At 40.2% G+C, this 26,545-nt stretch overlaps 1 protein-coding gene across 2 annotated transcripts in view; it reads right to left on the reverse strand.

The window, feature by feature from the left end:
* Positions 1-26,237, reverse strand: part of LOC114646675 (endothelin-converting enzyme-like 1) — a 40,974-nt gene extending 14,737 nt beyond the window's left edge. The window contains exons 1-11 of one of the 2 annotated variants that reach the window (XM_028794980.2): positions 24,065-26,237; positions 22,380-22,448; positions 21,887-21,997; positions 16,815-16,907; positions 16,587-16,711; positions 9,546-9,768; positions 9,373-9,462; positions 8,342-8,416; positions 8,156-8,259; positions 7,573-7,631; positions 6,720-6,771 (exon numbers count right to left, since the gene is read on the reverse strand). In XM_028794980.2, the coding sequence (XP_028650813.1) occupies positions 6,720-6,771; positions 7,573-7,631; positions 8,156-8,259; positions 8,342-8,416; positions 9,373-9,462; positions 9,546-9,768; positions 16,587-16,711; positions 16,815-16,907; positions 21,887-21,997; positions 22,380-22,448; positions 24,065-24,808 (1,745 nt within the window). In that variant the 5' untranslated portion in view covers positions 24,809-26,237. Of the gene's footprint in view, positions 1-6,719; positions 6,772-7,572; positions 7,632-8,155; positions 8,260-8,341; positions 8,417-9,372; positions 9,472-9,545; positions 9,769-16,586; positions 16,712-16,814; positions 16,908-21,886; positions 21,998-22,379; positions 22,449-24,064 lie in introns of both variants that reach the window. The other variant, XM_028794979.2, reaches the window with a different exon arrangement.
* Between the last annotated feature and the right edge of the window lie 308 nt (positions 26,238-26,545).

A 26,545-nucleotide genomic window follows, 5' to 3' on the forward strand; every position in this document is an offset into this window, starting at 1 on the left:
AGAGTTTGTGGAGCAACCCTATATAATTTAAGGTGGCAAGGTAGCGATTTTCAACTTGCCTCTTTAATTCTCGTAGACATAACATTCTCTAATCCCCTTAACCCCATTCAGGGTGAGTTGAGGGGAAGGGCTATGTGTTTGTGTGTCTGTTTTGAAGGTGCAACACATGACATACTGTACAGTGTCTTTTGTTTAATCAGCAGGGATAAGTAGTGACAGTAAGGGTGAGTTAGGGGCGTGACTAAAGAAGATTGTGGCATGTGATGCCATGGCGCTTTGTCCAGGGTTTGTGCCCAGTGAACCAGTTCAGAGTTGTGTGGAGTGGGTGCCTACCCCGTCAACCTGGACTGGGCGCTAGTCCATTGCATCCTGCATATATTCAAATTTACTCATACCAGTTCAATTTCAAACTGCTAATTACAGTCTTAAAAATAATGGTTTCTAAAATGGCACTTAATTGGGTCGTCGTTCAACAACTCCTTGACAAAGAACCGTTTTGTTCTGGAAAGAGTTCATTGCAAATAGAATTACTGTTTTTGGGCTTTGAAAAAGTTATAATATGTGGACAGTACAGAGATCTTTAATGTACAGTTGGTGACAGATCAAGAAAACCTGCGCTTATCCTGTGTTAATATATGCTGCAAAAGTCATTTAAAAATCATAAAATATATTTTTTGAATCTGTTATTGTCTATTCATGGCTATTTATGGGACCTGTTGATTTAAATAAATATGCTGCGAGAACATGCAAATTCCACATAGGCAGTGATTGGATTTGGATTCTGGTGTAAACATTGTGGCCTGTCATCACCCTGAACTTCATAAATGGATTATAACATGGATGTATCAGTATAAACAGACATCTTTTAAAAACACATCCCAGCAAACAAACTGATGCTATAGGTCAATGTAGGCCCAGTGTGGGCAAATAGACAGGGAACCCAAATTTAGCCATAAGCCTAAAAAAAACTCCATAACTTTATGGTCCATCCATTCATTTTCTATACCCATTTATCCAAGGTATGCTTGCATAGAGGCTGGAGTCTATCCCAAAAAGCAATATGTGCAAAAGGCAGGAACAACCAGCCGATTAGGGTGAACACACACACACGGGCAAATTTAGCACCAGTCCATCTTACCTGCATGTCTTTGGGCACTCTTTAAAATAATGGTTCTTTAATGGAGATTTTTTGCTTCTTTACAGGACTGTGTGGTTACTCGTAGAGCAATTGCTTGACATAAATATATATGCCATGCCTAAAAATATACAGTATATGCTTGAAATACATATACGCAATTTTAGACAATTTAAATATGCTACTTTTTGAAGCCTTTTAAATTGTTATTTATACTTCTTCATTCAAAATCTAAAACCCACTGACAATTTGTGACATTAAAAATCAGGAAACTATGTGGTAGTGAGTTCATTGGCCCAGCATTACCAGACCATCTCTGGACAAATAAGAGACTTACAGTATACTAAACTTCCACTGCTAGCAATTAACCCATTTTAGGCCGCTACTGTTAAGGGGCTTCTTGCAGCAGCCCCCAAATTGGGCCAGCGCGGTATTTAATTGGGGTTTTCCCAAGCTCACACTGCCCATGTTCTGCCAACATGTGGCAACTGTGTGCCAGTTTGCTAGGACACTCCCTTTACATGATGATAGCGTCCCAGTCATCTTAATGCTTTCTTTTTTGTCTTATACATCGCTCTACCACCATTAATAAATCTATTTTTTAATTAATTATTTTAATTCGGCACAGGCTTGCGGTGAGAAAGTGATTATTGTTAGACCTTTATGTGAAAAAAACCCACCCTGGACAGGTAGCTGTCAGTTGGTGGACGCACTCGCCCGCCCAGCGGCAAAGCAGGCTCGTCCGTTATTCTGACTCCACGCCTTTAGACTGTGAGACAAGATCGGCGCCAGCAGGAAAGTCGTTTTTGTCTTTTGTGAAAATAGCACACCCTCACACTTCACCTGCTCTGAAGAGCCTCACAGCAGACAATTAATCAATCATATTTCATGCAGCACTTTTCTCAAAGCACACAATCACAAAGTACTCTACAAAGCCCAAAAGAATACAATTCAAAGCAGCAAGATAGTGTAGTGCAGTTTTTTTTAAAAGAGAATCTGTGCCTTCAAACGTTTAGAGTATGTACTGTATGCCAGGGTCCTGGAAAATTAATTTTTTTCATACAATCAAATGATGATAAAAAGATCAGAGGCGCACGCATGCTTGGCGATTGAAGCGGCTTAAATAAATGCTTTATAAAAAAAATCAAACAATTAAAGCGAGTTTTTGTTGAATGTACTGCCATTCGAGAATGGTTAGAGTTAGGGCTACTTTAGAGTAAATTAATCCGTTTTACGCTTTGTCACTCTCAGGTTTTGTAAAGAAGCACATTAACACACTTGGGAATGCCTAAAACGTGCTTAAAAAGCGAACACGTCTCCTAGGTGTCAATGAAACGCACTGTCTTCTTTGGATGCCATTCATCAGTCCATCCGTTTTCTAAGGCGCTTGTTCAGTTGAGAGTCGCGGAGAGCTGTTACCTCTGCCGAGGGCGCTGGGCGATTTGCATCTTAAAAATACTGGCTCTTTGATCATTCTTTGTGTGTGGTCCCTCACAAAATGACTGCTTATCAAAGCACCATTTTATTCCGGGAAGGGTTCTTTGCATAGGAAGTTGGATCATTTTGCTTTGAACGACGTCCTAATATGTAGACAAAAAAAAAAAAAAGTCTTTAATGCGTAGGCTACCGAGTAGGACACTAATCGATTAAGCAAACCTGAACTTGAGCTTGTGTTATTGTATGCCTTTTTAAATCATGAAAACATTGGTATTTCACAAATATGTCACCATGCTAATCGTGGTTATTTATCGCATAGAGCTATACATGTAAATAAATAAAGGTTCTTTCTGAAGCCTTCATGTGGTTGGGTCTTTTAGGAACCAAAATAGTTCCCCAATAGTAATGCTCTGAAGAGCCACTCTGGCACCATTATTTTTAAGAATGCACAGTCACTAATGTGAAGCAGGTTTAGCAAGCTGGAGACCTTTTAACTAATTTTAACTAATATTTTGTATTGAATCACACTATTATTATCCATCCATTATCCAACAAGCTATATCCTAACTACAGGGTCACGGGGTCTGCTGGAGCCAATCCCAGCCAACACGGGGCGCATGGCAGAACACAAACCCCGGGCAGGGCGCCAGCCCACCGCAGACTATTATTATTATTTTTTTAATAATAAATCTTCTCATGCAGTAGACACCCACAAATTTTTAGAAGTGTGCACTAAACTTGCTTCTGGGGCCCCTCTAGGATTATGGGGCCTGAAGCATAAGATTCATTAGTGTCATACCGGTAGTGGATCCCCATCTGGGTTTAGTGTCGGAAATTGCGGTTGGACTGAAGGAGGAAACCCCCCAGGCACACGCGGAGACAGTACAAACTCCAAACAGGCATTATTGGTTGAACACAATTTCGCTCCTAATTATGGTCTTTTATTAACAAATACAATATTATGAAGCACAATGCTAGCATATATTGACTAAACTAGTGAAATCTTTTGAGTCTTAAAAACCACTCCTTCTAGCTTGAAGGTTGTCACATTGCTGGATTGCCTTGAATGAGAGAAACCATCAATCTCAATAAAATCATTCATTTTGAAATATAAGAGAAAGCACGAAGCGCGACAACTCGGCGCTGCCTCAGATCAACTGAAAATAAGCAAGTGGTCTACGATTTAGCAAGCAATTCATATCCTGCAGTGAGATGCGCACTTCACCATTAAAGAATTAAAAAATATACTGTCGTTCTCAAAATCGTTGTGATCACATCTCCTTGTACAATATGACAGCGAAGCTTCGCTCTTAGCACCGCCGCCAGAAGACACTTGTCAGCGAGCTTCGCCTTATTTATTTGAGAAACTGGAATGGTAGTTAAAGAAAGACTGATGGCTAATATAGCAGCTAAGGTAATTACTGCAGCACAGGCAGACGCGGAATGTGAACATTAGGCGTGGAATAAAGATAACTTACAACATTCTGTCGAGCCTGTCCGTAGATTCATCTGTCCATTACCGACATGCTTACTATATGGGCATGCTGGGCTGCAGCACATTTGGGTATGTGGGAAGGGCAACAACATGACAAAATAAGCTCAAACTTTTTTTTGCCAGTTTGCCATTGAATGGGCAGATGATCCGTTTTTTTTTCTGCACTACCAAACCTCTTGTTTCACACGCAGCCACGACCCCGTCAGTCAAGGCAGGAACGGGACCCTCGGTAGCTTCGATTCAATTACAGAACAAACGCACATCCACACAACATGTAATCGGGACAATAAACCCAAAACAGATGTCTTTGTCGAAGGCCAGACATTAACTTGAAAAAATCTTAATTTCACCTTTTAATAATATATAGTCCTTCAGTGTTGGTCCATGTGTTTCACCCACTGGCCCTTTGCGACCCAGAAATGGATATGCGGTTTATAGAATGAGTGGATGGTTGGACTAATATTTGTTGTATAGCGATAAAAAAATATATATATATATCATCAACGTATTTTGGCAAAAAGGAAGTTGACGAAACGAGCTTATTTTTGCCCCCTAAAACGAAACAGATTTGCTTTTGGTCCTCTCCTGAAGAAAAGCTGAAGGCTTTATAACAGCTAATAGGATCCAGCACAGGATAGGAAAAGCTCACAAATTTTAAAAACTGACAAAATCCAGATGAAAATATATGGGTCATGTAATGTTTGAAAGATTTTTGAACTATGAACAGAAATGTGTACGAATTTTGAAATCTGGTAAAAGCATGTTGTTGGGAGCAAAATCTGCAAACTAATTTTTTTTTGTTGCTGTTCTTTATTTTGTCTTATACAATTTCTAGTATTAGGAATTTCTTAATTTTCACATACCCTTTGAGGTCAGAGCGCAGGGTCAGCCGTTGTACAGCGCCCCTGGAGCAATTACAGGTTAAAGGTCTTGCTCAAGGTCCCAGCAGAGTAGGATCTCTTTTTGGATCTTCGGGATACCAGTGCAGATGCTTAGCCTCAGAACCACCACTCCGCCCCAAGTAATAATTCTTTGCATTTATATAGCGCTTTTCTCACTACTCAAAGCACTCAGCAATCGCAGGTTAAGGGCCTTGCTCAAGGTCCTGCAGAGTCTCTTTTGGCATTACCGGAATCGAACCAGCAACCTTCTGATTGCCAGTGCAGATCCCTAGCCACCACTCCGCCGATGATATCAGATCGAATGAGGCAGTCCATAGGAGATAAATATGCTGGGTTCTGAAAAATTTGAAAGATGGGGTGCTCAAGAGAAAACTCTATAGACATTTACATCAGGAAGTGGTGGGTGAAAAACACAGACCTAGTGAGGTATGACAGTGTCTAGCATCATGTAGGAATGTGTAAAAAAAGTTTATTGTGATGGGATGAGGTACCACAGAAGACAGCGCTCATGAAAGATCTGACATGATTAGCTGCTGGACTAGAAATTCTGCAGGTATTATCAGAGCTGGCTGCATCAGACAATAGCTAGTGGAAGATGCTGGTCATGTGAGATTTTGCAGGATCTAGAACCATGAAGTAAATGTACAGCAATCTTGGAATATAACACAATCAGGGGCCTTAGACCAAAATAGAAGTATACATGCCTTTTGTAATTTAACAAAGTGAGGTAACAGAAGTCAGAGAAGATTAATGCCATGATCATTTCTAGACTTTTTGTGGGTCTAATCATTATAACTATTTTTGACCCACAATCCTCTTTCTCTGTTTGGGATAGGAGCCTCTCACTGTCAGCAAGGACTCAATGTTGGTTAGCTTGCTTATGCTAGGGAGCAGCTCCTCTTATGTGATTAATTAATTAACCCATTAATTACATTTATATAGGACTTTTCTTATCTATTTAACGCACTTTACATAGTGTGAAGCCACTTCAACCACCAGCAGGGTGTAGCATCCACCTGGATGCCAGCCATTCTTGTCCCAGTGCACTCATAAAATATTAGTTGTTATGTGGTGAAGGGGTGGAAGAGAAAGCCATTAAAGAAATGGAGATTAGGTCAGAATTGTTGGGCAATTTAGTGAGGACATCAGTGTATACCCTACTCTTTTTGAATGATTCCCAGGGATCTTGTATAACCACAGGGAGGCAGGACTTCGTTTTACATGTCATCCAAAGGACAGCACCAATTTTTACAACACAGTGTTCCTGTCACTGCAAAGGGTATTAGAATTCACATCCTCAGTACAGGGTAAGTGCCCCTTGATGGCATCACCAACACCTCTTTCAACAGCAACCCAAACTTTTCCTAGATGGTCTCTAGGCTTTTGAAATCCAACAAAGACAGCTAGTACAGAATGAACAGTATTAAAAGCATGGATGGTGACAAGCTTAGACAGCTTCTAGGGATGTGTATATGCAGGTCTTTTTGATATCTGTGTGAAGTGGGTAACAACTCAAAATACTACAGTCAATTTTCAGAGGTGGCAGGATCAAGATTCAGAGATTAAGACTTCATGAGATCTATAAGTAACCAGTACATGTTAGATCCAACCTGATCTTTCTGCCTTTTACTATGTCTGTATTTTGGCATGCTGTTTACTTGCCTCTCACTGCTCCTTATTTTAATTCACATCAACAATGCAAATGTGAAAATCACAGTTACCATAAAGTTTTTTTCCAGTATGTACTCACTGAGGAAACTCTGGATTGTAGAGAGTGGGCTGCAAAATTCCAGCTGGAAAAACTAGAGAAGAGATGGAGAACTAGAGTTAAGACTCATTCTTATCACCCATCTTCATGCTTAAAAATGTCTTGATTTCAAACAACCCAGCTCATAACTCTTTGTTCAGTTACAGTGGTAAGGGATGCCTCATCTATAATGTAAAACGTAACCAAATCTGTGGGTGTATATCCAAATGAGAGGTCTGCAAATTTCTAATTGTGTTCTCTGACGCTGTGACCTGGACTCTAGATTCTGGTCATGCCCTCACAAATCCATATAAATTAATATTAATTAGTTTTGGTTACAAATACAATACAACTGAGTGTGGTATTCATTTTGGACCAACATCAAGGTGTGGCAGCTTCATTAGTTTCCAGCTGTTAAAAATCCTGGACAACTACTGTTCTAGACTTAAAAATCCAGACTTTGCTTTTGCTTGCCCTGAAGGACAAATTGCTGCAGCTACTGACGTTGAGCTATGGCAACTCTCCATCTACAGTTGAGAAACGAGGAACAGTAATTCTTCACCATCATTAGGAAGGAGTCTGATAAAGTTGGACCTGCCCTAACCAGAAAATCTATTTACAAAAACTAACTGATAAAGACAAAGGAGATAAGGCCATATGGAAGGACTCGTGAATTGATCATCACAAAGAGAACCAGTGAGAAGCTCCATAAACAGTAGGTAAAAACATAAACGAAATGAAAAGACAGAGGAAGTGACCACTACAGATAGTATGAGTGGATTTATGATACTGGAAATTTGTGGAGGAAGACAGATGTAGATTAAGGAGTCCAAACTAGAAACAGTTTTCTTCTTACCCATCTGGTTTTTGTTGGGCAGGTAGTAAGCATTGAGTGCTTGTGGAGGAAGCAACCATCTAGAATGCAGAAGAAAAGGAATTCTTGAACTATTGACCTAACACAGACAGTGTTCACCCTTTTCCATTCAAGACCATTAGAACTCAAACCAGGAAACTGAGGGTCACTTTTTACACACAAGTCATAAGACTACTTTATGCTCACAAATATTGCAGATGATAATATAGTATAAGATATCTTTTAAATATTGCCCACATTTGTTTCATTCAGAGTATAAGGTGGATTCATTTTAGAGTCTATCATTTGTGTTGTAATACTATCACTAGTCTGTATATAGTGTGCATACCATATACAGATGAACTGAACTCAGCTGAATTGGACAATCTAGACTGGTTCTAGAGTCTATGAGCCAACTCTGGGGTCAGTAACTAAGAGGAGTAATGGGAACAGCTAAAAATGAGTGACCAGCAATTGAAATTATTGAGCAAGTGACTCTCAAGTGGTCACCGTGAGAATAAGTGGTCATTATTTATTAGGTGTCTGTGGGCAGCCACTCCATATTTTGAGGATCAAGTACACTTACGCAGTTTTGTCCACTTCCTGGTGAATCTTCTTCACAGACATCTTGATGTTGAATTTAATACTGTTGAGCACATTTCGGAAGTAGGTTTTCTCATTGACCTCAAACTGGGAAAAGACAAAATTCAACTCTGATACAGTTCTGGCATTCCTACACACTAATAACAGTGCTAGGATGAAGAGAACCCACCTCATATTCTGCATCAATAGCTTCTGGTCTCAGGAGGAAATCCGGGTATCCAATCATCACCATCATGTGACGTAACTGGGGGCAGAAAAAGCCTATGGTGAATTCAACAGAGTAGTTTCCTGATACTGCTGACCCACCATCTCAGAAAGGCGCAACCAACATTCAAAATATGGGAAATGGGTTGGGGGGGGTATAGTGTATTTCCTAATTAAGTCTTCAAACCCTTATAAGCAGTGCCAGTGCTAGGTTATTTTGTGCCCTAGGCCAAGCTTATTAGTGTGCCAACCGATTGTTCAGTAGATAATTCGTGTTTCTGGGTTTTTCCCCACTACATGATCTGCACCATAGAAAAATGCCTAATTCACCTTCATGGTTTCACAATCAAAACCGTGGGGGTGAGGTTCCTGAAAACATTTTTCAAAAATATGTTTTGGTGTTATAAATAACTCAGCGATGCACATTACTGGATGTGCAAGGCAATAAGCTCAAAAGTGAATTTAGAAGAAGGTCATTGATGTTCCTTTTTTATGTACTCTTTAACCAAAAAGTTTCTGCCGTCTGTGCTCTTAAGTAACTAGAACTGAAGCGCTGGTCACTGGTGGAGTAGCACTAATGATTTTCTATTTCTCTACACTATTTTAAAGTGAAGATTGGAAAAGAAAGTTCTCTACTTGCAAATTTGCTTTCCAAAGTTCAAACAGAACAACAAAAATCCTGTTAAAGTGAGAATCAGCATAGCTTTGGCAAGGAATTTAATGGCTTCTGCTCTGCTGAACAAAAGGGCACATGTGTCACGGAAAATGGCTGTTCTGTGTGATGATAGTCAAAAGATCGATTTAGCAAGGCTTTTGGTTGCAAATTGCATATCCCTGTTTAATGCAATTTGTCTACTTAAGATATTCAGATCTTAATTGATAGATGAATGTATAGTCTACAGTACCAGAGTAAGAATTCACTGTTCATCCAACAACGAAGCTCTAAAGTAGACCCCCATTATCACTGGGTATATTTCACATTGGATGAAGACCTACCTTGGCTCGGGCTGCCTCCTTTGTCTTATCATCCATCCAGTCGAGCTCCTGCAGTCTGTTGTCCAGAGAATGCTTGATGTCCTCCACTAGCTGCTGCACCTAGACAGACATGACAACATTTATAAGGGCTCCTAAAAAATGGAGAATACCCTCATACAAAGATGGACACATACCTTGATTTTGCTAGATGAAGTGAAGTACTCTCCAACAAAGAGCGCCCCCAGTGCCATGCCAAAGTGCTTGTTTGCCTGGTTCAGGCATGTGCGACTCCGCTCCAGCTGTTGCTCTGTGCCATCTATCTCCCGAGAAAAGTCGTGAATGGCATCACGGAATGGAGTGGACAGGTGCTCACTGAGGGCCACCACAATGCGCCACAGCATATAGTTGTGCAGAATCCTATAAGGGGAATGAGTGAGTCCAGTCAGCACACCGCAGAGTCAAGCTTGGACACTTGTACAGCACTGAATGTATGATTTGGAAGCACCAATGGCTTTGTGTGTCATTAAGGGTGTGATTTTAAGTGCCTCTGACGTATTCATAAAACAACTATGTATATGTGCAAATCTCAGTGTGAAAGAAGGGGAAAAAATTCTGAAGTGATAATGATAAAACTAGCTACTCCATGAGAACTTATGACCAACTGCAGGAGATGATAATTCACACTAAATTGCTAGCAATACATACAGCACATTCGTTTCTGTCAAGGGAGCAAAACGTGCCACCTTGGAAACATTATACTGTATTTATCAAGGGCAACCCATAACTTTGTTCTTTTTGGGAATATGAGTTCCAAAGAAGAAAATGAAGAGCAAAGTAGTTAAAAAATTAAAAAGACCACATCACACTAGCAACTAAAATCATCATCAAGGGGTTAGGTAGAAATCACATTTTATTTGGCATCTTTAGCAGTGTGTCATCAAAAAAAAAAAAAAATAGGGTGCTGACATAACATACTGAGGTTATTTCCATATACAGTACTTTGTAAAATGTCCTAACTCAAGTCATTAGAGGAAATTAATTTTGTGCAATAATACAAGGGTATAAAGATACTTTTCATACATACCATACTGTCATTTACAGCTTGTATCTGTTAGAGAGCTGACGTTTTCTTATACATATAAAATAAACTTTGTCTTCCCATTTCCTCACAGATGTGCATGATAGATTGATTGATGGTTCTAAGTTGGCTTTATACTGTATGTGATTGGGTGTGGGTGAGCAGACCCTGCAATGGACTGGGGTCCTGTCAAGACCATGCCTTCCACACAATATTGCCAGCATAGGCTCTGATGCTCATAACTGTGTATTGAAATGGCTTTAATAATGTTATATACTACAGGTAATGGTTTTTGTTCATGACTGATTGCCAATTTACAGTTAAGTACAATATTTCTATTAATTACACAATTGCACAAAGACTTCCACACTAATGCCTCTTTAAAGCAGAATATTTCCATCCATAGCCCATTACCCATTTACAGATTATTGTATAGTTTTCCTTGGATCAGCTGTTTTTACAACTAACTCCCACATGACATACTTTAAAGCATCTCTAACATTTATTTTATTAGAATATGTAGGAAATGAATATTATTTAGAATACCTAATACAAATAAATAAAATAAAAAAGAAAAATGATTACCAACTCATTAGCACTAATTTACAATAATAATCCTGTAAACTCTGTTATATTATGGCATATTAAAATAATGGGTGACATAGTGCCGCAGCGGCTAGTGCTGTTGCCTCATGGCAAAATAAGATTAGGTTGAAACACTATCCTTGGCAGTGTATTATGTAAGTTCCATATTCATCCCATGTCTGTGTGGGTACCTGTTATTTCTCAAATTAAATAATTTTGTAGAGTCTTATAAGAGTTAGACTGAGTGTGGGGTATGTATGTGAGTTTGTCCTATAATGGACTGGTGCCCAATGCTTCTGGAGTTGGGTTAAGACCCAGTGAAATAGAAGAGGTTATTCAAAGATGGATGGATAGATATATATCTATCTATCTATCTATCTATCTATCTATCTATCTATCTATCTATCTATCTATCTATCTATCTATCTATCTATCTATCTATCTATCTATCTAAAGAGCTATCACACATACTAAGACTGCAATTTAAATTTAGTAGTCTTAAATTTTAAATAACAGCAAAGAAATAACAGATGTACTGGATGAAGCTTTAATGATTAATACTGGTGCTTTATGGCTCCAAGGACCTGAGTTCCATTCCCTATCCAGTTACTGCAGTGTTAAGGTTCAGCGATCTTCTGCATCTGTTTGGAATTTCTCCAGGTTCACATGGCTCAAAGGTTAGTTTAAATAGAAACTTAAATTTTGCCAGTATACAAGTATAATGAACTAGTGTCCCAGTTCAGGTTTCCATCAACCTTCAATAAAAAAACAAAAAACAAAATTGCCCTCTAAAAATGGATGAATGTTTGTCAGATTGATTACAGCTGCTGCTTTGCAGTTCAAGGAGTTTAAATGCCATGTACTATTTTTGTGGAGTTTGCATGTTTTCCCTGTGTGTGTGTGTGTGTGTGTTTGGCTACTCTAATCTTCCTCTTACATCCCTGTTTCTTCCACGTTACGATGATTGTCGGCTCTAAATTGGCCTTGTGTGGATGAATGGTGGGATTGTCTCTGGAGTGTTAAATAATGGATGGCTTTGTCCCATTTCCTACAAAAACACCCCGCGGTGTTTGCACTGAATCAAGAAACACCTTTTTTTTTCTGGAAATTACTCTAGAAAAATGACAACAGCAACACCAAAAGCTGACTGGAGACTGCCCTGTCGGTGTGCCAAATGATAAGTTTGATTTGGCACCAGTCCGTGGAGAAAAGACGCATTTCGGTTGTAGGGCAGGTTCCATACTATGACTAAATCGAAAATATATCTTTGGAAATCTTAATTTTTCTTTTATAAACGTTAAACCTTTAAATCGTTATGCATATTGCCATTCTCTTCATTGCAGAGGCGTCTTCGTGGTTCGTTTTGGTGTGCTCAGCTCCTTACCTACAAACTGATCATAGCTGTTATGCACCATGGACTTGAAGTTGGTGGGACCTTGCTGATGAATACCAAAATGTCAGTGCTATCGGGCAAATCCGAGCGCTTTCTAAAAAAATATATTCAGTGACAATGTGCATGCGTTGAAGACACATTTCTTTGTATATGTCTAGGTATTAAGAGATATTTTGCAGCTATGTATCAGTTAAGTTTTCTTTTACGGATTTTGACCTGGTTTGTCGCATTTGAGGTCGTGGGGGTGTTATAGCGTCATTATGCATGATGTAATCTGCTCTCATTTTGAAAACAGAGATCGATAGAAAAAGAGATAGAGATACATACTGGTCCAAAGCAGCATAGGGGAAAAAGCAAAATGAGCTTACGCTTAATTTCTTATGCGGAACACGGCGAGACACAGCACTAGACAAAGAAGCGTTCGGTGCGTTCCAGCAAGTCGAGCGCGGCTTATAGAGGAGGGGGGCCGCTGAACACCCCACTGCTCTGTTGCAAGAAAAAAATCAAACACTATGATCAGAATAATTTCATATTCCTCTCAATAACAAATAAGAAACAAAAAACAAACAACAACCCCACAGTGTTTCACTGCGCTTTAAAACGTGCATCGTAGCAATTAGATGAACGCATCCTCAGCTTGGATTGTACAATTATTACAGACCTTACACATTCTGTATAACATAAAGGCACAGCACTTCGTTATGGCCGGCGATATTAAATGACAACGTTCATTTTTAAAAGAGCAACAACTCATGCCCTGCAATGAGCACTAGGGCCTCCATTATTAAGAAATAAATCGGATCTAAGGAACTGTCACTTACGGCCCAAACCTTCAGTTAGCAGTACTAACATGCTGTGCCTGTTATATGAATTTGATGCTGTGTCACATGTGGGAGTCTAAATCAGAATTTCCTATCCTCTGTCCATCCGTCCATATTAATAACCCAGTAATACAGCTGTGCCAAAAACAGCTGATGCCTTTTCAGTTTGGGTTCTTCTTATTCTACCTGCCATGTGTAAAGCAAAATTCAGTAAGGGTGAGACTTCAGCCACTGTCAATTAGTATTTCATTGTCTATTGGAGTGTTTTTAAATGTGATTCATTTTAGAAACCTTTTGCCGAATGGTTAATATACACTTCTCCACATATTCAGTTCATTCTTGTTTTTAATAGTTACTTCTGAAAAACATTTTCCATGATGAGGACCCTCTTGAGGTTTTTTATGACCACCAATTGCTGCATAAGTGTGGGTCAGGAATTAGGGGACACTATAGCTTAGAAAAAGAAAGAAAGTTTCAGTTCCAAATTTGCTTTGGTTTGTTGTTAATTAGAACTTTCTTCAGTGAAGAGGAATGATTTGGTAAGAGAGATGTGTTGCTCAAGACACAGCAGTTACGTTCACATTCAAAAAAAGAAACAAAAAAAGAAAGGAGTGTGAATCATAATTGAAAACACTCAGTCTATAGCGATGAGTAAGCAGATGGTGAAATCATCAAGGGTAACACTTTGGTGCTGAGCGAAACAGAAGAGTCCCATGGCTTAAGCACACCAAGGATAGAATTTCTGTTCCTTGCGGTGTGTCCATTTTGAACTGCAGTATTTCAAGAAACAATGGGAACTGAGACAAAGAGGGCATAAATTGAGCAGCAACGGATCATGGAGAGACATGAGGCTTATTCGATCAGAAATGCAACTGAGAATATACAGTTGTTATAATCTGCCATAACTCCAGTCCCTACAGAAATTCTCTTAAATTTACAGTTTTTTTTAGTACTGCAGATTGCAGTCAAAACTCATAGTCATAACAGAGCCATACTGTTGGCTGTTTTCATTCAGTAAAGTGTGCTGAGTGCCAGATTATGTGATGAAAGATGAAAAAAAATGAAGGTGTTGCTGCAGGAAATGGGAGACTAAGAAAGAGAACACTAAGACTGCAGGGGGAAAAATGAAGAGGATAACATACCAAATAGTCTGGAAAACACAATGCATCACTCTGTTGCAATGCAAAGTTGAACTTCCACCCATCCACCTATCCATCCATCCATCCATCCATCCATCCATCCATCCATCCATCCATCCATCCATCCATCCATCCATCCATCTGTCTATCCATTTACAAACCCACTTTGGGAAACCAAGGCAACTGAAGGAAAAACCCACACAGGCTACAGTTGTAATGTTCTCCCCATGTTTATGTGTTACACTAACTTCGTTCAGAGTGTTTGAGTGTGGGTGTGAATGTGAGGTCGATGGTCTGAAACCCTCCCTGGGGTTTGTTTCTTGCTTTAACTCAGTACTCATGGCAGTGGTGATAAAATAATTTAATATTGTATTATAATACATGTGGGGGAGGATAGTTCATATCATGTTCACCTGTGACTGTAACTCCAATTCATCATTAAATTTGCTGATGAAGCAATCACCATATATATGATCACCTCTAATCATGAGATGTCTTATAGAGAAGACCTTTGTCCTCAGACACAGTAATCCTAGGACAAAATTTCTCCCTTAATGTCAAGGAAATCAAGGAGCTGATTATTGACTTTAGGAAGCAGCACATAGATCACACTACATTTGTTGGAGTTGCTATTTACCTGTTACTTAAAGTGGATACAATGCATCTCTGCTATTGTCAACAAGATTCACCAATGTCTTTATTGTCTTGGACATCTGAGGAAAGTCTGGATATCTCCATGGATTGTATGTTCAACAGCCTCTAGTGATGTATAGTGGAGTCCATGTTTACTGGCTGCATTACATGCTGCTCAAATCAGGACTACATAGTCTTGCAGAGAGTGTGGTGAAGTTGGCACAGAACACTACATGGCTATCTTCTGTACAGCATGTACAGTATATATCACACACCAGCTCAGAAAGAAAAACAGTGCTGGTAAAGGTCCAAGTCCTCCTACAAAGTCACTCAATAACTCTCCCATTTTGGGAAAGATTATTATTATTTTTATTATTAGATTAGTACACAATTTTAGCACTTACACCATAAAATTCAGGGACAGAGTTTAGTGATAAGGGCACTAAATGGTCACTCAAATTGACAATTGTATGAGTGTTTCTTGTACACCTTGTCTAATTCTGTAAATAATATATGGTGTTGTAGTCATGGTCTGTTTTTGGTATTGAACTACTGTTACTAATCTGAGGAAGGCATGCAAGTAAGAATCTCACTGATCAATGTACATGTGATAGTGAACTTGAACTCAAATGTCAGTGTTCTCACATCACAAATAACATATAGAGTGAATGCCATCAGTTCTGTGATCTCAAAAATGATACAAACTGATCCTGAAATTTTTGTTAGGCCAATGGTCAGTTCCTCCTGCCAGGTTATTTTAAATGCAGAAATAAGTCAAATAGATAGTAAATCTAGAAAATACATCCCATCACAGGCTTAAATGAATGGCTGATTGATGACTGTCACTTCTAACCACTTAAATGGAAGATCTTGGTTAGTTACAGACTCTAACATTCTTGGAATCTTTAAGGCGGTCCCAACATTGTACCATATATGACGTTGATTAATGCTTTTGACTGAAAAGAACATCAATGTTATGGATCACTCAAAGGTATTCCAAAATGCTATCAGAGAAACTGTAATTCACCCACGTTGACATTCTGGGTTATTATAAACAATGTGTAGATAACCCACACTCTGAACAACGCATAGATGTGTTTTGCATTAACACAAAATCTGTTGACCTAAGTAGACACACAAGATAAATTATAAAAGTGCCTAGCATAGTGGTTGATGAACCCTTTGTTAGACTGTAGACTGTAGAAGGATTTCTCTCATAGGGACACTTCAGACATGAGTATTGAACCATCTAATGGTGCCAGATCTAACTGATGTCAGAGACCAAGTTCTGCACTAGGGTATGGCAAAGCACGATGGGAAATTACAGGAACTGTTTGAACAGTGTGCTGAATCTGTTGACCAGCACAGATCTGTGTGATCCTCTTCATCAGTGGCCTGTGGCTTAAAATACTGCAAAGCACAGGATCCTACATCTGGGACACAGTACCTCCCATATATCTTTTGTCTCATTTCCCATCAGGAGTGTTAGAGAGGTAATCAGTGTACAGAAACCTACCAAGTTATGAGACTCAGACCCTTCGGTTGTGCCTTTTTAACCAATTTTTGGCAGTGGATCTCATTCTCACCTCTTTGGTGTCGTGCTAATGATTTCTGACACCTTCTGCACATAGTCGGTGGCAAGGACAACAATCTCTTCATCTTCTGAAAAGTTGTCATGGAAAATTCGGTCCAGCAGGCGTTTCCATTGTACCTAGGATGAAGAAAAGCAGCAGGTGAGGTGTAGAGGCAGCCAGAACTACCAGTGCCCCCACCTCCCTTTACTCTTGTTGAGGAGGCAAATGTTCTTAACTTACACTGGGTGCTGCCCTCTGTAGCTGCCGCAGGGTGATTCTGTTGTACATGCTGCTGATGTCTCGCCTTTGTTCGTCGTATTCTGAAACTGTTATCTGAGGACACACGAGAAAGACAGCATTATCGGGGGAGCGCAGGCGGAGGCGGGCGCTATCTTCAGGGAAGCACACATCCTAGGCTGCTTTGTGTAGCTGCATGCTGAAAAGAAAATACGTGCTTCCAGAAAAAGCAGGCTTTTATTTGAGGGATGAACACAGACACACACACACACATAGACACACACACTCAGACATATACACACACTCACAGAGAGTCTTCTCTGTGTGGGGGAGGGTAAATTATGCAGCTTCTCTGTCTGGACGTTCTAGTAAAAGTTGTGATATCAAAGTAGACATGGCCCTGAGGACAGTGATGTCACAGTGTAACTGGTGGGTAATGTTAGATTGGTGGTGGAGCATCATTGGTGTGTAATGTCAAAAAAAATGTTTTTTTTATATTTTTGACGAGAAAACGCCTTTTCACATTCACTTAATGTATATAAAATATCAAGTGGAGATCTGAAATCACACAAGAGTACTACCTATAACCTCACCATTAAATATCTACTGTTCTCTGTTCTTACGGAAATGTTCTAATATTTCTAAAAAGTTTACTGTTAATTAAAATTCTCTCTGTATCTCTGTGTTCTTGATCTTGTTGAAGAACTAAAGTAACTTCATGCATCCACCTTAGTATTTCCTTTTAATCCCTGTTTGCTTAAACTGATTAAATTCTATTGCTTCAGTCTTTCCTTATAGTTTGAACTCTTCAAATCTGCTCATAAAATAAGTCTAGTGGCCCTTCTTGGAGCTTCCTCTGGTGCTGTTGTGTCTTTCTAGTATTGTACAGACTAAAACTGGATACAGAGCATATGTAGCCTTTTATACTGTTTAACCAAAGCTTTGCTTTGTACTCCATCCATCCATCCATCCATCCATCCATCCATCCATCCATCCATCCATCCATCCATCCATCCATCCATCCATCCATCCATCAATTTTTGCACACATCCAATCAAGTTTAGCACTGTGGAGAGTTTTACTCAATGCAGTGTGAGATATTGTCATGATTTAGGCTGATGATTAAGGTTTTGTGGCCTTTTCCTGTTAGAGAAGCCATTTTGTGTACCATTGTTAGGGTCACCTCCCACATTTCTAGGGCGTTGTCCTTGGGGTCATGACCTTGAATCAATCAGCAGATTGCATAAAAGGTCAGCGTTTTGCCCTGAGCCCAGACACAATCCTTATTTACATTCTGACATCTCGTGTGTTTACTTTTCATGTCTTGCCTGGTTTTCAACCCATTGTTTGTTATTTAACTGTGAATTTTTGAGTTTCAATTGCTTCTGTTTATTTTTATTTTTGTTGTTTTGCCGTTTGCTCACATCTCCTGGTTTACTCAAAAAATGAGTTATTGGTTTTCCTGCTGAGTGAGGACAGATATAACCCAGCATTCATCTTTTTGTTTTACTAACATCTGTAGCCTATCTGGTTTTGGACAGTGATGAACCCAAGAGGACTCCAATTGTTTATCAGAAGGTGTCCTTTTTGCTCCATATCTGCAATTGTTTAATTGTATTAAATAAAGGGTAAGAAAATTAATGAATTAATGTTTACTCCCTAAAACTTCATATATCTCTATGTTAACCTTTATTAGCTAAATGGCTGCTAATTGTCAATCAGTAGTCTCCTTCAAAATTCATGTCACGCTTTGACAACTTAATTTACCTTCAGTGCTGGTAGATGAAGTAATAGGAATTGACACTGAACACGATCTGTTTGGTACGAGTCCTACTGAAGATTTGAAAATGTAAATGGGCCTGGTTATATGATAACAGCAAATTAGGCACACCTTCATTTTCCAGCAACATTTTTTCAGTTTAAGGGTGAATCACGTTCTCAAGGGCATCAGTAGAAATTAAGGGAAGTGCACTTAAGACTGAACCCAGGAAGCACTTCTTTACACAAACAGCTGTGGAAATCTGGAACAAACTACCAAGGCATGTAGTTGAAGCAAAAACCTTGACAACCTTTAAGAAGAATCTGGTTGAGATTTTTTATCTTAGCTATTAGCTAAACAAACAGACTTAAAGGACTGAATCGTGATCTTCCATTTGTCTAATTTCTTATGTTTCTTATTCCTCTTGATATATGTATGTTCATCTTTGATTTTTAAGAAACTGAATCCTATTGTTATTGCTATAATTTCAAAGAAAATATTTCTGCCACACTATTGGTTTAAGTATTTTCTCAGCCTCATAATTGAACTTTGTTTGAATTTTTTAAGAATGTTTAGATAGTCAGTGTGACCTTTTATATAATTGCGAAACACCTATATGTGCATCTTTCATCTGTCCATTTTCTTCTATCATTTAATTAAATATTAGGATCACAGACTGCTACACTTAACCTGGCAACATCATTTTTATCATTATCATTTATCATATTTGCATGACAATTTTATCTAAGGTTAGGATACATTATAACTGTTTACAGATATTTTTATGTAGTTGGAGCTCAATCAAATTAAGAGACTTGCTCACAGACATGTAGTAAGGAAGAGGGACATCCTGTGCCTTAGCCAATACACCACACTATAAGATAACAACTAAACCAATCCTGGAACAGGGTTGTGTAGAGTTGTGTGCTACAACAGCATTTTATCTCCTTTGCTTAAACTAAACTGCTAACTAATTAAAGGAGGCAGTCAGCAAACAGGATTTGGATTTCTTAGGCTGTGGTGTGATCTTTGGCAGTCCGTGTCTGCCTGGGGGGTTGCCAACCGAGATCCCGAGTTATTTCGTCGTGTGGTGGGTGTGGCAACGCACTGTACCAGTGCATGCTCCCCAACTTGACTTGACTTGGTGTGTTCTTTGTGGCATTGATCCTGGTCCTTAATCTGTTTTTAAGGATGTCGGGGTGTTGAAACGCCCTAACTTTTTTTTGTAGTGGCACTGATTGTTTTAGGTAGGAGCTCATGTGTCATAGTACATAGTTTGGAATAATAAAATATCATCTAAATGTAGAGTCAGAGTATCTCTACCTTCTCATTAAGGTTTAGATGTTGCATTAACTTGACAAGGTAAGTTTACTGCAATGGTTAGTGATGGTGCCTCACGTCTCACTAAAAACTAGCTTTGCATGAATAAGTTTGCTTGGCAATAGACTGGCACTCTATCTAAGGTTAGTCAGTGCCCCGGAGTTGATACTATTGGGCTTAGCGCTGGCTTCCCAAATTCTTTAATTAGATTAGCCAGGCTTATTAAATAAATGCTTGGAGTTAACTTTAGCTTCTATAATTCTCCAAACATGCTGCATGAATGTTAACAAATGCCTGACAGTTTGAATATATGCCATTTGTCGTGAATGTGATCATTCTACTAGATTTATGGGGAAGGATTTATAGGGTACAAAGGAAAGGGGTTTGGTTAGGACCACAAGACATCTGTCTGTTTTCTTCATAGTCCCCAAGTCACAGGCTGAGAAGGAGAAGAACAGTGGCCCCTGCCTGATGCTGTCCACACTGCAAATCCCAAGACCCAGTTGCTAAAGACTTTGATGGCATCAAAGGTTAGCCACATCAGTGCAAGAGTTGCTGCCAGCAGTAAGTGGGGGATTTTCTTCTGGGTCTCCAACTCTTCATATTTCTTAGGTCTCTAATTTTACACAATATTTCAAAGAATTTTGCAGCATGAACATTTTCCATTTTCCATACCTGCTTAATCTAGACCAAGGTTGTGGATGGGCATAGGGCGCAATTCAGGAATAAACCCTAGTCCGTCACAAAGTGACAGCATAAACACTACTTTTTTATTAAAAGAGGCAAGAGTGGGTGATAATTTTATGCGCATCACTTATCAAAATCTCTAGATTTTTGGAGGACTGTGTACATAATGAACTGACATTTAAACTGGGGTTGATTCCTGCCTCTTACTCAGTGGTACCTGGATAAGTTTCAGTGCCACATGATGCCTGATGTTAAGATGAATGCTTTTGAAGAGGAATGGATGGATATGTGAAACCATTAAAACCACTGTTATTATTTTTTCTTTTTGGTCTCAGAGATCTGAATTTTTCTTCAATATTCTTGCTTGCTATCTTCATTACAGATATTTATGAGTTATCTGGACACTGCCTATAAGAAGTTTACACATTCTTTGTATCTCTGCAAGTTTTTTCCTTCCACATCCTGAAGTATTGCGTGTGTTATTTTGAGTGAGTGGGCCCACTCCAGGGTTGGTTTCTGCCTTGTGTCCAGTCATTTGCCGGTGATAAACACCAGCTCCATATGACCCTAAACTGAACAATCAGGTTAGGTAATGAATAGATGGACAGGTTAACTGCAAATTTTCTTACAAAACTGTTCGACATTATATGCAGTGTTGTTTGAATCCCACACCATTGTTCCTCAACCCCTGCCTCCTGTGTAATTCTTCAGTGTTTTCTATATCTTCTCAAAATTCACATTTTTGAAACTAAACCGAACCTGTTCACTTTTTATCCTTTACATTCTGCAATATGGCTTGCATTTCACAGACTGTCAATTCAAGGCAGGCTTCACCTCTTCTTGGTGCTATGAAATACTGCCTTAAAAAATCATTAAACGGTTTAATGAATTTGTTTTTGTGACTCATCATATATTACTTGCCCAAATTATATGTAAGTAATAAAGTCACCCGTGACTATGACGTCCTTAACTAATGTGGCATTTTGATAATACTGTAATGTTACTTATGACCATTATTTTCTCTTTTTTGGGCGTCTATAACATCCTGTCAGTGTTAGGCTGCTTTTTTTTCCAGCTGACCCTAATATCCAATCTAGGTAGGACTGCTGGCACCATTTGAAGCTGTATCATATTTAAGTTCCTGGTAAGGTGAGCTTAGACACTCGTGAAATTAGATTTGTGTGAGAAATGACAGTGAAAAAGCTGTCTGTGTTGTGTGATATCATGATGGACGTGGGTAGGATGATGGTGGGTTTTCAGGTGAGCAATGTCTGAGTGAAGGTGCCTTCTGATGTGTGAGATCACTTACATTTGCTAAGCGAGTTTCCAGCTGCAGGATTTCTTCTGATTTCTGGGTTGCATTGTCCACCCCTAGTAGGGTCACCACTCTCACCATTAGGGTCTTATAGGCAGCTAAAATCTAGAAAAAAAATTGAGTAGAGGTGATGGACTTGGTTCCTTTTAAGAACGTTTCCTCACTTGAACTGCTAGCTGAATATGTTGCACCCCAAAGCCCACAAAATACATGAGGCAACACTGCTTTGATGAAAATTGGAGCACATTTTCGCTTCAACAGTGGGTTTATTGGGCTGCCCTACCATGGCACCTAAGTGTATTACCTGTAGTTCAATGGTACCTACATTTCTGCAGTGTTGCTCTTTGCCCTCTACCTCATTGATAGACACAAATAGGTACCCCAGTCAATCAAATCACTTCTTCTCCATACAGGACACTGTTACTCCAAGCCCTAGTGTTACCCTTAGAAGGACACTAATATGCACAGATAGATCATGATTGCCTACCTTGATTGTTTCGTTATCTTTTCCCAAATAAAGAGTCCTCTCTGGCAGCGTCAGTCCTTCCTGGTCAATCTAATAAAATAATAAATAAGAATATTTTTGTCACAAAAACAAAGGTCTGTGGGCTGGGAGCAGTATGAGCTCCGGGTCAAAGGCCCCCTCAGGTAATCAGGTTAATAAAGCAACCTCATTAACCTCCCTTCCACTACCATTACTTGACTGACCACTGTTGAACCAAGACACATTAGGCCATTCATGTCAACTTAAGCTCTGTACACTAAAGTGCCATTCTTTAACTCAGCCTCTGCACCCACTCCTTTTGGTCAGTGTTAGCCAAACAGCTTTATATGGCCTCCTAAATCTGCAGGCTGCTGCTGCTGTTACTGCTGCTTGTCTTTTCATAACAAAAGGATAGCAATGTGGAGGTGGGGGTTGGAGGGGTTCTATCACCGTTAATCTTGCTGAGCTACTGGCTTGGCCAACATTCTAAAAATCTGAATAAATTAATACTGGTAATCATGCAGCCCACAAACCACCCCCCCAGTGAACTGCCTCCTATGATTTACTGCGGGACGTCTTTGCAGAACCCTGTCACGCTTCATTATTTGCTATGATGTCCAACTCTCGTGTGAGACTTTATTTATGGGAGCCCGTATCTCATCAGTCACTGCAGCGGAATGATTTGAAACCACTGCAGCCATTTACATTCTGGTGCAAGAACTCCCCAGCACCTTCAGATATGCCCACCATTCACCACCCTAGAGCCCTATCTTGTTACAACTCACTCCAACCTCCATGGACTTCACATTCACAAAGTAGACTGCCTCTCATCATAACTGAAATCATCCATTGTGGGTGACAGTATTTCTGAGCATCACTGCCTTAATCCTGGACATCTCCCCTGGAGAGAGCTACACACTGTAGACACTGGACCTCACTCAAAATGAGAATAGCACCAACAATACAGCTGTTTTGTATTTCAGTGCCCTCCTGGCCAACAGGTAGCAGGGGTTTTGACACAAAGGCATCCTAGGGTCTAACTCACTGGGAGCAAGAATCTTATTTTCTAATAACCCCTTTGACTCTTACTTTTCTTCTCTCATTTAAATCCACTTTCCTGTACTCTAAGCTTCTATATCACTTGGTGCCAGCTTGGCATGGGGCACACTGCAAAGAATAGCAGCTTTGACCCTCTCAATTCTATTTCTGCATCTCTCCTTGCTAAAAAGACAGAGGAGTGAGAGTGGCATCATTGGCACTGCAGATTAGATTGTTTGCTAGGCTGGCAGGATCCCCATTCTAAAATGCATACGAGCCAAATGGCACAGAGTAACGAGGCGCTCTTTCAAATTGAGCCTGGATACTCTTCACCTGCAGAACAATGCCCACCGATCTGGCAAGGACAGATGCTGGTCACAATTTGTTTCCATGCCAGAGGAAGTCTGTGCCCTGCTACTGCTTTGTGCTTCCTTACTACAGGAAAAGCATGCCACCTGTCTGCCCACATCACTCCCTCCCCTACCCCACACTGTAGACCTCACTGCGCTTTTCAGGAAGCCGCTGTACTTTTATAAGTGCAGCAGTCACACGGCATATAAATAAAAGTAATGAGCTGCTTCAAATTCATATCAGAATGTCAGCATCAAGGACTGTGTATGGTACACCCATTGGCAGTGCCAAGAACTCACCCGAATGGCATTCCTTGATGAGTTTTTGTCATCAACATTAACAGTGAGGGAGAAAAAGACAGCTGTGCTGTAGATGCCCTGCGTTCTGTACAGCATTTCGTTAAAGTCAGGTGTGGCACTGCTCTTGGTACTAGTTACATCCCAGCCACCACAGCTCTCAATGACATCCATCATGGGTCTAGCACCAAGCCGGTCAATCTCTCTCAGGTCCAAACAGGACCGGTAGAACTCTTTGACCTTCCTCTCTGCTGAGCTTCTTTCTTTTCTCTGGATAGGCAGCAACAGGAGCCTCTGTAGCTTCTCTTCATTTTGCTCCCCTATGGCTGTGATGATGCCATAGCTGAGCTTGTCCTCAGGGATGCTATGCCAGTGAAGCCAGTTTCCACATGCAAAGGTGTAAAAGTCCACACAGGGGTCAATAGTCTGATCGATATTTTTGGAGATGAACTGAGAAGCTTTCTGGAAGGCTTTCTTTTTTTGGCAGTCCTCCAGACACTGCTCCATAGAGAGGTACTTCAGGACCAGCATACAGCCCAAGATCACACAGAGGCCGGCTGCAAAGACCAGTCCTGATAACAGGCAGATCTCCCGTTTGCTCCACTGGGGCAGTCCACTCCCTCTGGCTTTTCTGCTGCCCAAATGCAGGTTCAGTCCATTGCTCAGAGTCCCACTGCTATACCTACTCACATATTTGACCTCCTGAAACTCATCATAGTGAGCTGTTAGAGAGTAGGTTTTTTCCATGGTTCAAAGAGGTGTGAATATCTGGAGCTAAGAACAAGATTGACATTCACACTGGCTTGACTCTTTGTGCTTTTTAAAAGTGTAGCACACCTCACCTATGACTTGGGTTGAAGATCTGAAACAATTTTCATCCAGTCTTTAGTCTGAAAATATGTCTAGTTAGCAGAATTTCATGCATTGGAAGTGGAGGTCCACAGTGTCCATTTATTTAACATGATTAAGCTTCTTTTGCAATGCTAGATATTTCAGAAGCCCTAGACTAGGCACTCTGGCAAAATAAGATGACTCAAATACAGAAGTGTTAGCAAGATGAAGTCTTACTATTTAAGCACAGCAGCAATTATGAGATACTCTACAACGAAGATGCTCTGGCTGGGTCAGACTCCAAAAAAGGGAACATGCAATGGACTTTTGTTGGATCTGTTTTTCTTATAAGATGCTCTAAAATATTAAGTGTCTTTAGGAGAACTACCAGGTCCATTTCACATGAAAATATTCAGGCTGTTCTGGCATGGAACCCCAACACCATCCATACTTCCAGTAGGGTGCTTTCACAGGATCAGGCTCCTTGAAAAAGGATTCACCAGCAGATTCAAAGATTCCTAGACGGACTATTAAGTTCAGCTCTTGTTGTAAATATCAGTTCTCTCTTCATTAACGAGCGAGATGAATTCCCATCTGCACTGGCTGGACACACCATGCAGTAGGATCCGGAGCCCACTGCAAAATATAATTTTCTTGGAAGATCGGACTTCTACAGGAGAATAATCCAAAGTGATTAAGCCAGTTTTGTAGGACCCACGAATTCAATCCAGTATGAAAGCTTCAGGTCCTTCTGGTAGGATACTTGTGACTGTGATCCTGCCTAGAGAATATTCAAGCCAGATCAGGTTCCTCCAACAGGACACTTTAGCAAGATTAGGACCAACGAAAGAGCACCACTGAGGAATCAAGGTTTGCAAAACAGACACTCCTGCAAGATCTGACTTCTTCAGCAAGGATGTCCAGTGGTATCAGAGCTGTTAGCAGATTGAGTTCCCAACAGGCAAAAAAAAACAAAAAAACAAAACAAAAAAAAACAATCCTCCCAATAGGACACTCAAGCACCATCAGGTCCCAGTGGTTGATTTTCAATCAGCTTGCATGCCTAAGGGGTCTGAAAAGAGACGCAGAAATCAATGCTAAATGTTAAACAGACAGATTCTTTTGAGTTGTTGCAAACACTAAAATTGTTAAGATTGATTTCTGATGCTCATCATGCAGACACAGGAGGCTGGAAATGACACGCTGCTTAGAGAGCCACTGCGTGAGCTGGTTTACAGGAGGCTACGCTGAAACGGCAGCCAGCTCCTGTGGGTGCAGATCACTGGGGCTGATCTTATGTTCCCGCTTCGGAGTCAAGACCTTCTTTTTAACAAAATATAACCACCCCCACTCCACCCAACCCCCCCCCCCCCCCCCACCAGAGGCTGAGTAATGAAATGGATAGTCTGAGTCTGAGAGCTGTGCGCTGATGTGTTGCACAGATGCCTTGTCGCGTTGCGTCTGTAGCTCTGCCTAATCGTGCTGCTGAAAGTTGCCTTTGCCTTTAAAAACCTTTTCTTTACACTTGAACTTCAGTTTCCTGCTCTTGATGGCTTCCATACGAAATGTAAAAGCAGCCGCTGTACAGGTTCACATGCCTGTCAGTCTTGACTTGGTAATGGGCCAGTTGGGTGGATGGGTTGGGGGGTGTAC

This window comes from Erpetoichthys calabaricus, chromosome 2, assembly GCF_900747795.2.
Source record: "Erpetoichthys calabaricus chromosome 2, fErpCal1.3, whole genome shotgun sequence".
Classification (NCBI taxonomy): Eukaryota; Metazoa; Chordata; class Cladistia; order Polypteriformes; family Polypteridae; genus Erpetoichthys; species Erpetoichthys calabaricus.